General features: G+C 38.0%; 1 protein-coding gene across 9 annotated transcripts in view; it reads left to right on the plus strand.

Annotated features, from left to right (window-relative positions):
- RALGAPB (Ral GTPase activating protein non-catalytic subunit beta) overlaps window positions 1–12,360 on the plus strand; it is a 93,331-nt gene that overhangs the window by 43,487 nt on the left and 37,484 nt on the right. For 5 of the 9 annotated variants that reach the window (XR_011248014.1, XM_069546965.1, XM_069546959.1 and 2 more), the window contains 7 exons: window positions 749–950; window positions 3,682–3,849; window positions 4,363–4,477; window positions 4,848–4,995; window positions 6,810–6,874; window positions 8,114–8,243; window positions 10,050–10,183. Coding sequence is in view for 8 of the 9 variants with exons in the window: in XM_069546965.1 (XP_069403066.1) it covers window positions 749–950; window positions 3,682–3,849; window positions 4,363–4,477; window positions 4,848–4,995; window positions 6,810–6,874; window positions 8,114–8,243; window positions 10,050–10,183 (962 nt within the window). In the remaining variant the exon portion in view is untranslated. The remainder of the gene's footprint in view (window positions 1–748; window positions 951–3,681; window positions 3,850–4,362; window positions 4,478–4,847; window positions 4,996–6,809; window positions 6,875–8,113; window positions 8,244–10,049; window positions 10,184–12,360) is intronic. The other 4 variants (XM_069546966.1, XM_069546960.1, XM_069546968.1 and 1 more) reach the window with 1 other exon arrangement.

A 12,360-nucleotide genomic window follows, 5' to 3' on the forward strand; every position in this document is an offset into this window, starting at 1 on the left:
TTCAGAGTGACTTTCACTACACAATGAAATCTTTTCCTAAAAACACAAGCAACTTTCGAAGGGCTTCTGTTTCAGTGACAACAAATGACCATGATAATCTTTCTTACCCAATCCAATTTTCTGATTTATCAACCTCAAGTTAGCTGCTGTCTGTGGTTGTTAAAATTCATTCTCATTTTGCTTGGTTGAGCAATTTTTGGTGTGTGTTTTGGAGTTGGGTGGGTGGTGGGAATGCTCTCTCTTCCTCCCTACCCATTCTTTCCTTACCTTGTCCTCTCCCTAAAGTATACACCCTGGCATGGGATTACCCATTCAGTTATGATGTCTGTCTGGGGTAATGTGTAAATTGCAGCACCTTTTTTTCTTATTGTTTAAGCATCACTTTTATTGGGAGAGGAAAAAACAGAATAAGTAATAGAAAAGCCAAATTCTGTGTTATATATCTGTATGTGTGTGAATACAGATATATATAAATGTACTCTGCTAATCAGAAATTCAGTTGAAAAATGCTTCTTGTTGAATCTGTTAACTGACAGTACCACTATAAACTAATTGTTACCCCTTTTCAAAGAAGATTTCAGAGAGCCCTTAAAAAAAAAAAACCAAAAGCATTTGCCAAACAAAAGCATTATTGGATTCTATTCAAGTAGCTATTTAATGACACCAACATTTGATCTTTGTGTCCAGGGTCCCATGAGCCTTTTTGCATATCAACAAATATAATAAAACCCTCCTTTTTTCTCCCCAGCCATTACAACACAAGCTAGCATGGAGTTTCGACGGAAAGGGTCACAAATGTCCACAGACACCATGGTTTCCAATCCTATGTTTGATGCAAGTGAATTTCCCGATAACTATGAAGCAGGAAGAGCTGAGGCTTGTGGGACACTGTGTAGGATTTTTTGTAGCAAGAAGACTGGAGAAGAGATTCTGCCAGCTTATTTATCCAGGTCTTAGAATTTTTTTGTTTATTTTTCCATTTGTATAGTTGTGATAGTGAAAGTCTATTGTAGCATGGCTTGGTAGGCTGAATTGATAAGTAAATGTTGGTTTTAAATACCTGCAAATGCATGTAAGTAATTGAAAGTTTTGCTTGAATTCCTTTTTACCTACCATACTAGATTTCGTGAGGACGCCCAATACATCTCTTTTATTTTAAAAGTATTTATTCCAACTTATTGACATGTAATAATTATAGAGAGATTTGGAAGGGCCACACTCGATTTTTGATACATTTTTTTTTTGCCACAGTATTAGACACTATAGGTGATCCAAAAATGTTCGCTGTCAATCCTGCCTCTAAGGAGCTAAGTTTCTCAAGCAGAACCATGTGCATAGTAATACCAGTCCAGCAGCAATAGGAAGTTGGCAGGAGAGAGACACAGGTAAAATGCTGTAGGCATTCAGAGGAGGCAGCAGCATGCCCTTGCTCCGGGGCTTCAAGAAAGAGTGCAGAGAGTTGGGTGATCGTGCTGGACTTGCTAGATGGCTAGTTACTTAGACTGGATTAGCAAGTTGAATGGGGTCATTCTATCCTAATCTGTACCTTCAGCCAGTCTTTTTGAATGTCTCTGCCATCCATTCAGTTGCTTATGCCAGAAACTTGCCATCATTTTAGGCTTCTCTTCTCTCCCTCTGTATCTTTAGGTGGTCAGCCAACTCTTGCCTTTCTTCTACTTAACTCTCTTTCTAATCTCTCCACTCTGTCCCCACCATGACACTTCAGGTGTCACTTTTTCCCTAGATTAACTGGTAATGACCTCCTATTTTTCTTGACTCTCTTTTGCCTTCCTCAACTGATCTTTCACACAGCTGCTGAAGTGATATTAGAAAGAACATTGAGGTGTCTGTGTACATACTAGATTCTCAGGAGAGGAGATTAAACTGACTCAGAAAAAGTAGAGGATATAGGTAGAAACAGAATGGTACATGCAGGGAACTAATCAGGAGTTAATAAGCTGTTGACTTTAATGGAAACCCCTCTTAATGTGACTTAAGCAACAGTTTGAGAAACTCATGCTATTTAATATCCTCTAAGATCAGGACATGCAGCAGGGTCTCACAGAGGGCAGAAACCAGGGGCTAGAAAGTAATCAGGGACCAAAACACCTTTCTTCCTTTCTGTTTCTCTGTCGTCATGGCCTTCTAGAACTGCCTCATTCTTCTGTTATCTGCATAGCAATTTCTTACATTGTAGTGTACTTCTGAGTTCCAAATTTCCATGGCCTTTGCCTTAGTGACACAAAGGCCAATTATTATTCTGAATCCCAATTTCAGATTCCTGGGAAAGAGGATCTGATTAATCAGCTGTCTGCCTCTGGTCTAATCAGCTACAGCTGTGTAGGTGGTTCATACTACATACAGGTACCCCTTGTGGGGACAGATTTCTTAGGAGGGAGACTATGGGTTGGGGTGGTACTCCAAACAGTGTCAGTAGCAGTAAGGGGGAAGGCTGTGACCATGAGCCTTCCATTTGGCCCATAAGATCGAATGGGTTGTAGTGTGACCAACCAAAGAACAGATGTGTGAGGGGGCCAAGGATGGGCTTAGTGTTGAAGCTGTTGAATTTGAGGTGCCTGTGAGTTATTTACCAACAGATATTTATGAAGTTCCTTCTTTGTGCCAGACACGGTGCACAGGGAGTTCTAGAGTCAGACACGTGCTGTCCTCAGGTCTCCAGTGTGCTTGTGGCTAGTGGATATGGAGCTAGAGACTAATTTGATTATGTTTGCTGGCTTGTGTATTATTTAACCAGACTAACAGCTTAGAGAACCAAGGTTGTCAGCCTGGGGAACACTAGTATTACGAGGCATGTGGAATAAGATTTGTTAAAGGAACTAGCCATAGACATGAGAGAAGAATAAGAGAAGAAGGGAGTACTCAAAAGGTTGGATGCTTTCAAAAAGCAGAGTAAATTAAGAGTTAGACATGTCTTTTGAATTCAGCAATTGAGAGGCCACTGGTTATTTGTTATAACATGTTTTTAGTTGAGTTCCAGAAAGAGAAGGTAGATTGAAATGCGTTGAGCAATAAACAGGAGGTGAGGAGTTTTGTGGAGAAAATGCCTTATATAGTTGAAGAGTATACCTGTATAGTGTCTCTTGAATGATAGAAGTTTGAATGCTTAGTTCTTTGGGGGTTAGGGGAGGATGTTGAAAGTAAGGTACACTTTAAGTACATTCCTAAAAGGATTCTTACTCAGGGTAACCTTCATGTTGTTCGTAAAGGGTCAAATGAGGTTTCTTTCTTTCATCGTGCCCCCAAAATAGTAGGGAAGTGGGAAAAGACACAACACACTTTTTTTTTCCAGGAATTTTGGAATACTGCAAAATTTTACTGACATGAAATTTAATTTGGTCATTCCTCCAGCTTATTGATAATTACTGCGGCCTTTTGTTTTTAGTTACTTCATTTGCAGGCACCTGTAACTTTGAGTTGCAAGGCTTAATTAACACTGCAAGAAAGTGTAATAGACATGAATCTTTTTTTTTCTTTTAAGAAATTATAACTTGATTCTTAGTGTATTTGATTCTGAATTGTTCTAACTTTCATTAATGCCTTTTAAAAGATAGAACTAGTGAAGACTGGAAATAGAATTTAAGATGACTATGTAGAAAATATTAGTGATAATGAAAACGGTTGACCAGCAGTTTGTTTAAAATTTTTTTCTTGCTTTCCTAGATTTTACATGCTTTTAATTCAAGGTTTGCAGATAAATGATTATGTGTGCCATCCTGTCTTGGCCAGCGTTATTCTAAACTCCCCTCCTTTGTTCTGCTGTGACTTGAAAGGGATTGACGTTGTGGTTCCTTACTTTATTTCAGCTCTTGAAACCATTTTGCCTGACAGGTAAGCTTTCATCCTGTACTAGTATGTCAGTTGTTGGTTTTGGCCTGGTCTATTTTGGTGCTTCCTCCCCGGTTTCCCAGTTTCTCCTGTGCAGTGGTCTTTGTAATCCAAGGGCTCTCAGGCCACATTAAATGAGAGTAGAGTGTCTAGACCCACCTTGTCCCTGAACTCCTTCAGTTCTGATTTGTCCATGGGTGTATTGAATCCTTTCTTGCCTGGTCTAGAGGGATAAGAGTAGCCCCAGCCCATGGGTCTTTTGTAGCATAGGCCTGATATTTAAAATCAATCCATCAGATTCTAGTTTAATTCCCTAACAGTTTAACAGTGCGACTCTCTCTCTCAAACACACAGAAATTACAGAATATAAACTCAGTGGAAAGTAGTTTCTGCATTCTCTGTAAAACCAAACCCAGTACTTGTATTGTGAAAAATTAGTGTAATACATATATATGGCAATAGCTAAAAACATACTTCAGTTCAGAAATACTAATAGCTTTTGGGTTTTTTTTGCAGAGAACTCTCAAAATTCAAAAGCTATGTAAACCCAACAGAACTGAGACGATCTTCCATTAATATCCTGCTTTCTTTGTTGCCCCTCCCACATCACTTTGGCACAGTCAAATCTGAGGTAAGATTTTATTAAAGTTTTTTGTATTATTTATGTTTTGTGTGCGAATTCAAGTCAATATATATTTTTAAGATGGAACAGGAACTTTCTTAAAAATTTCAGATTATTTCAGGTGAATCAGCAAAGTTGATTTGCGAAGGTATTTCTTCTGTCACTCAGCCGTTCTACTATTTCACGTGGGGAGAGGCTAGTGTGTCTGATCCCCTATGTTGTGTAAGTTAGTGATAGACTTTAGCACGGTTGGCTACCATCAGTCAGACTGAAAGCCCTGCTCGTTGGACTGATCCTCTCTTTGTCCACTGTAGCAGTTCCTACAGGACTGTAGTGTGCCGCAGCAGGTGATATTAAATGTTATTTGTTTCTTCCGCAGGTAGTCCTGGAAGGAAAGTTTAGTAATGATGACAGCTCTTCTTATGATAAACCAATAACTTTTTTGTCACTGAAGCTGAGACTTGTGAATATACTAATAGGTGCCTTGCAAACGGAAACGGACCCCAACAACACTCAAATGATACTAGGTTTGTGTTCACACATTTTTTCTGTAAGTGGAAACCCAGATACTGTTGTTGATCTCAGGCATCTTGAGGCAGGGGGTCAGTGATAGGAACCTAAGCGAAGTACAGCCCTACTTAATTCTTAATCAGAGGCAGAATTGTTTGCTCTTAAACTTGAAAAAAGTTTGAAGAGGTGAGATGAGGGAAGGAACGAATCAGTTGTCTTGGTAGGTCATGTTGGATTAGTTTTTTGTGTGTTCTTTATTTTTCTCTTCCCCACTTGCCCTTCCTCTCTCCTTGCGTCCCCCTTTTCTCCCCTTTCCTCTCTGCCATCATTACTTTTACTTCTGCCTTTTCCTCCTGCCCGTTAGTACATGCAAGGCTGTTTGGAGTTGGGTGTAATTGTGGAAGTCATGACAGAACCTGCCAAGAGGAGACTGAGGAGTAACTGTTTCTGCCTCCTCCCTTTTCCCTTATTGTTTCCTACTGGTTTTCTAATCATACTGTTGTGAATGACTTTTCATCATTATCGCCACTTCTATATTTTAAACCCTTATCACCTCTCAACTTGGTTACTGCAGCTGTCTCTTACTGTACTTTTTTGGTTTTTAATCAAATCTAAGGGCATGGTCCTAAGTACAGGTACTCTGAGGAGAAAGAAGCAAATTGCACAGCTTTTATCCTTGAGCAAGTCTCATTGCAGAGATTGAAACACCTTCTCAGAATACTCAGATAACAGCAGAAGGCAGTGCTGATAGCATGTCATGTTGGATGTCTTTAGTGTTGAGAGAGAATAAACTGAAAGAGCAAGGAAACTTCATAGGGGAAAGTGGAAATTAGATTGGATCTTAAAGGGCAGGATTTGAATAGGCACCAGTGAGGTTAGGATTTCATTTCAGGAGGGGAAACAGCAAGGCCGGAGAATTTGTGGTGACAGTAGTGGTCGGAGTGGGTGCCCCGTAATTATAGTGTGTTATGCAGCAAGAAGGGAGAATAAATAGAAGAGTAAATCCTTTCATTTTGGAAAGGAGTTTAATGAACAGAGGTTAAAGCTCAATATGAGAGGGCCTCCAAGTTGTAGTTTTTTAGATTGTTTAAAACACATATCAGTTGAAATCAGATAGTTTCTACAGTTGATGGAGTATTTAGTTCTGCTTTATCCTTGTTCTGTAGAAGCTCCCCTTGTATGTTCCAAGGAAGAGCCAATTGTCACTCTTGCATAGTTTGGCAAAACTGTTACTGTTCTCTCTATCCCTAGTACTCGGGAGCACTCCCCCACTGGGACGAGGAGTGCACGGTTCACCGTCTTGTTTCTTTACTAGTTTCTAGGGCTGTGAGTTCCTTGGTGATAAATACATGCGGCTTGCCTTCAGAATATGCAGCTGTGGGCAAGCCCTAAAAGCATTCTTAAAAAGCAGTTAGTTGGTCAGAAGGATACAGCTGTGGATTTTTACTTTGTTATTTTATACTGAAAAGATCAGAATCTGGTTTTTAAAATGTTCCATAATATTTTTCTTAGTTTATATTACCCTTGAAATTGAGATGTTTACATCTAGTCTTTTACACCAATTTAAAAATTGGTCATGTTTTTATACAAAACAAAGTTTGACATTCAGATTTATTTTAGAAAAATGTCGTTTTAAAATTTGGGGGGGCAGATCAGAATTAGGTCATTTTTGAAGAGTTTTTTTGACCAACTGATAGATTTATCAGTAATCTTATGGAATTTCCAGGAATATTCTGCTAAAATCATATTCTTATCTTTGCTGTTAATTGAGATATTTTGTACATTTTCATATTCTTGTCATGTATTTAAATGTATTTTTTTGTTGTTTCAGGGGCAATGTTAAATATTGTTCAAGATTCAGCACTTTTAGAAGCTATTGGTTGCCAAATGGAGATGGTAAGAAGCATACAATATGTAATTAGTCAGAGAATATCAACTTCTGTTTTTATGTGAATTATATTCCAAAATGTCTGTCCTTGTGTTCTTAAAGGCATTTGTAGATTCAGCTCATTGATTCAGTGGGTCCTTTTAAAAATATTATCTGTTTTGAGGTTTCTTACCTTTCAGTGTCTCATTAGGTCCCTGAGAGATTCTTCGGGAGAGAAATTCCAGCTAAACAGTGTTTTTACTCCTGGACAGTGTTTACCTAAAGCTTTTATATCTTTTGCTGTGTTGGTGAATTGGCTTGAATAATCTAGAAAAATTCCCTTATTCTCTGATTCCATGTATTTGTAGTAGATGTAGTGTTTGCTGTAAACACCATCTAGTTTATCCTTTTTGATCTCAGCTGCTCTTTCTGTCCCTCTAGACCAAAGTTTGAAGGTTTTCCCACAGCACCAGTGCCTCTAAATCAGAAATACTTTCCAGAGACTCCAATGCTCCCTGCTTCTGTCTTCAAGATGTGTGATGCCTCTACCTGGAATAGAGGCAGGCAGTTGGTAGGCAGGGAATTAACCGAGTATGCTGGGGTGAGATGAGTGGATGTAGGATGGGTGATCAAATTATTATTAAGGAAATTATGTTCACGTCCCAGTAGGTCGCTAATAACAGTCACCTTACATGGATAAGATGAAATGTGTTTGTAGGGGAGATGAGGGAAGTCTTCAGCAGATACCTTCATTAGCTCTTGTACATATGAGTTGATCTTTATCTATCTATCTATACTAATATATGCTATATATACTAATCATATATTTATTGTTTGTGTATTTTATGTAACATTGGAAAGTCATTTATTTGTGTTTTGTTTTTTAAGATGTATTCCTATTCTGAAGTTTTTCTGGAAGGCACTAGGGTATTTTTTTACAGACCCAGAACCATTAACTATTGAAGTCTAGTGAAGGTGGAAATAGTCTGATCCTTTTAAACAGCAGCAAAGATGATTCCAGAATGGGCAGCCTCTAATCATCAGACCCTTGATACCACCAGTAAATGGTGTTTATGTAAAAACACAACAGTTTTAATCCTGTTTATATAAAAAAAATACCACAACAGTTTTAATCCTTTGTCAATTTTTATCTATGTATCAGTTTGTGCTATTTAGCTGGCACATTCCATTTTACCTACATGGCTTTTAGTGATTGGCTTCTGTCCATATTTGCATATTTGATTCTTTTTTTTTTTTTTTTTGACTAGGGTGGTGGAGAAAATAACTTCAAGAGTCATAGTCGCACAAATAGTGGTATTAGTTCAGCGAGTGGTGGAAGCACAGAACCCACAACTCCTGACAGTGAAAGACCTGCTCAAGCTCTCCTGAGAGATTATGGTAAGCCATGTTTAGTTTAGTTTGTTTTTTTTTAATCTTAAGTTATAGAATAACTTTCAATGCCCAGATATATAAAACAAGCAGAGAAATTTTAAACTAGATTTTCATGTTCATAATTTTTGTGTACTTAATATAACAGAGAAGCTATTAGTCTAAAACATTATGAAAAGGAAAACAGATCTTTTAAATTTAGCTCTACAGTTTTTAGTAGTTAGATTTTGGATAGTTTCTTAGGTTTTATAAGTGATTTATAGGAAGCATTTCTGAATTCTATAACCAGGTGCTAGTAATTCAGAATCAAATAGGATTTAGGCACTGCCTCAGAGTCTAATGGCAGAATCAGTCAGTGTTTCAGTTTTTGCAGTGTAGTGAGGATGGTTTATGCATTAGATGGCAACCCAAAGGAGAGTCTGCCTTTGTGTTTGAAGCCTGTGTACCCTACTATGTCTGGTTAGATTCTTCAGTCACAAAGAGTTAGGAAGCATTTGCAAGTAGAGCATCCTATTCAGTAATGTCCTTTACCATGGCCAGTTGCTTTCTGGATTTTGTTGAGTTTATGGGTGCCTTTATGTTTTTATGCATAAATACTAATGGTATATTGAATCTAAGATTATTAATCCAACTAGATTGGAATGAAATCTAACTTCTTAGATGGAGTTTAATGTTTTAATCATTTGGAGAGTTTATAAGCCCGGGAGTCCAGGCATGTTTCAGTGATTTAAGTTTGCTATAAGTATCCTTCAGCTTGTCAGATACATAAGGTCATTGTGTGGTTATTTAACACATTTAAATATTGCATTTATGAAGAAGTTATTTGAATTGTTATTGTATTCGTTATGCTTGTATTTAAATATAGGTGAAAATTTGTTTATTTTTCTTGCTTCTAAAATGTTTTTAAACTAAAGAAGTTTTTGCATTATTATGTGTGTTCTAATATAAATGTTTGAAGTGGTTATTGTTTGTTTCAGTATTTTGAACTGGTGTTAGTGAGTTCTGCTTGTAATGTCATAAAATAGTTTTTACTAAGAAATCCAGATTTGTGTTAGTGTCGCGTGAATGTCTCTCTTTAATGATCATTCCTTTTTCTGTTGTCACTGCCCTCTTTCTGATAGGATCGACAGGTATAATGTCCCTAAAGCTTCCTTCATAAATTCAATTTAGTTTGTCCTAATTTATTATTAACTGAGTAGTAATTACTTTTAAATATAGAATTGGAGGCTACATAAAAACACAGTTACTTGATTATTTAATTTTTTAAGAGTATTAAAGTTGTCTCAGAGAATTAAATGTTAAAGTTTGCTTGAAAAAGCATTGCATGTGACTTTTGACGATATGAACCCTGAAAATAATTTCAGCAGATGCTTTAGGATAATTCCCAGCATCTGAAGAGATTCTAAAATTTGAATTCCTTCCTCTATAAAATTCCAAGGAAATAATTGATAGCCTTTTGATTGTTTCGTTGTTGTTTTTTTTTTTAATGTAACTCTGTGAGTTAATTTGGAAATGTTGAGATTTATACTGTTAGAGAATGATATTGAAGCTCTCAAATCCCAGTGGATGTCTGTGTGAGAGTACCTGAGCTGGGAGCTAGAAGCTGCTCTGGTCCAGTGTGTGCACCCTGCATACCATTGTTCAGTCAGGCTCAGCTGCTCAGGCCAGTGGGGCGGGGAGTGTAGCACTGTGTGGGTGCCCGTCATGCTCACTGTGGCTGCTGTGGTCTGTGCCTGGTGGAATGCTGTGCTTCTCGTTACTAATGCTTAGTTGTTTTCCCTCCCTGCGGGATGTGGCATTGGGGTTATATCCTAGCTCTTAATACAGATTCAGCTGCTGGGCTCCTGATTCGCAGCATTCATCTTGTCACCCAAAGACTCAATTCTCAGTGGCGGCAAGACATGAGCATATCACTGGCAGCTCTGGAGCTCCTCTCTGGACTGGCAAAGGTGAGATGACAGTCCCTTTATTTTAGCCCAGCAGCCTTGGAGTATGGCTCTTTTTTCTGTATCTCCTGACCCCCTTCATGTGTGTATTGCAGTCTTGATTACACTCATCACAGTTGATACCCAAAATGTGCAAAAATGAGCCTCCAAGTGAGATTTTACAAAATGATCTTTACTTTTTTGTTTAATAGGGTCAAAGGGTGTGAATGATACTTTTGCTGTTAGATGATAGGAAACATTTCAGTACTTGCTCTTTATTTGCACATAGAACACTGGTTGATTTTGTATTTATTCATAATACCCTTAAATTTTCAGCATGACATTTTGTGCCGTTATAAGATCAGCAATCATCTAATTTTAACGAATAAATACAGATTTGGCAACAAAAGAAAAACTTATCCTAAAATACACCATTTGGGCCTACCTGTGACTCTTCCATCTTCCATTATCAGAGTTAAATGAAAGTTGGCTGTACTTTCAGATTTCTTTCCCAACTGTTTATCTATTTTGTGGAACCTTAGAGTTGGGTGTCCGTTTGCATTTCTCTCTCTCTCTTTTTTTTTAATTAAAGTGAAATTCACATAAAATTAACCTTTTGATGTGAACAGTGCAGCGCCTATTAGTGCTCTCACAGTGTTGTGCAACCACCCCCTCTTGCTGGTTCCAAAGCATTTGCCACCCCCAGAGAAACCCTGTGCCCATGAAGCAGTTGTTTCCTGATCTCCCTTTCCCCTTATCTCTGACAACCACCAGTCTGTGTCCTGTCTCTGTGGATTTACTTACTCTGATACTTCATAGAAATTAAATCATATAACCTGTGACCATTTGTATGTGGCTTTCTTCACTTAATACGCTCTTGAGGTTCATTTATGTTGTAGGAAAATGTCTCAATCTCATTCCATTTGTGGCTAAATGATATTCCATCATATTTATGTACCAGTTTGTCTGTCTATTCCTCTGTAGCACATTTGAGCTGTTTCTACCTTTTGACTGTTGTGAGTAGTAGTGCTCCTGTGAGCATACATGTACATGTGTTTATCTGAATGCCAATTTTCAGTTATTCTCGTTATATAACTAGGAGGGGAATTGCTGGGTCATATGGTAATTCTATATTTAACTTTTTGAGAAGCTGCCAAACTGTTGTCCTCAGCAACTGAATTACTTTACATTTCTACCAGTGATGTAGGAGGGTTCCAGTTTCTCTGAATCTTCACTAGCATATAAGTATTTTCATATCTGTAAAACAGGCAGGATTATCTTGTGTGTAACACCTGGTGATGTGAGGATGAAGTGAAATGAAATATGTAGACCACTTTGTAAACACAAAGGTGATATACACACATAAAGTGATGATGTCTGAGATGGTAAACTTTAAGCCCTCATTTTATAGATGAGGGGACAGGTGAGCAGAGGCTGTGACTTACCTGAGTCATGAAAGGCAAAATAGACAAGAAAACCTGAGGTGTTCTCACTACCACTTAGAGCTTACCTTTACCTCAAAGATTCTCAAGCATAGATGTAATGGCCATATTTTTGTGAGGAGCAGTTACTGATGTAGGAGGTAAGAACAACCATTTGTGTGATGTGCAGGACCACATGGTCTTTGAGAGCAAGATACTGTTGACTGTGACCTTCAGTATCCTTGCAGTAGTAAGGAATAATTAACCCTAAATGGAGTGCTGTCTAGACCTAACAAATCATAAAGGGCTAACACTACCTGATTTAATGACTTGCTATAAAGCTGTGGTAATCAAAACAGTCTGGTATTGGAATAGGTTAGACAGCTGGATCAGTAGATAGAGCGGGGAGTCCGGAAATAGATCTGCGTGTGTATGGACATTTGATTTTTGACAGAGGTTCCATGATAATTCAAAGGAGAAAGGATAGTCTTTTCATCCAGTGGTGCTAGAACAATCAGATATTCGTGTACAAAAAGAGAGAAAGGACTGTTAAATGGTGTAACCATTTTAGAAAACAATCCCCTGGAGAAGGGAAAGGCTACCCACTCCAGTATTCTGGCCTAGAGAATTCCATGGGGGCTTAAAAAATGTGTCCATGGGGTCACAAAGAGTTGGACACAATTGAGAGACTTTGACTCACACTTCACAGGTCCCTAAAAAACTAAACATACACCTATCATATAATCTAATCAGTCCACTCCTAGGAAGTAAGAGAGCATA

This window comes from Ovis canadensis, chromosome 13 (genome assembly GCF_042477335.2).
Source record: "Ovis canadensis isolate MfBH-ARS-UI-01 breed Bighorn chromosome 13, ARS-UI_OviCan_v2, whole genome shotgun sequence".
NCBI classification, from domain to species: Eukaryota; Metazoa; Chordata; class Mammalia; order Artiodactyla; family Bovidae; genus Ovis; species Ovis canadensis.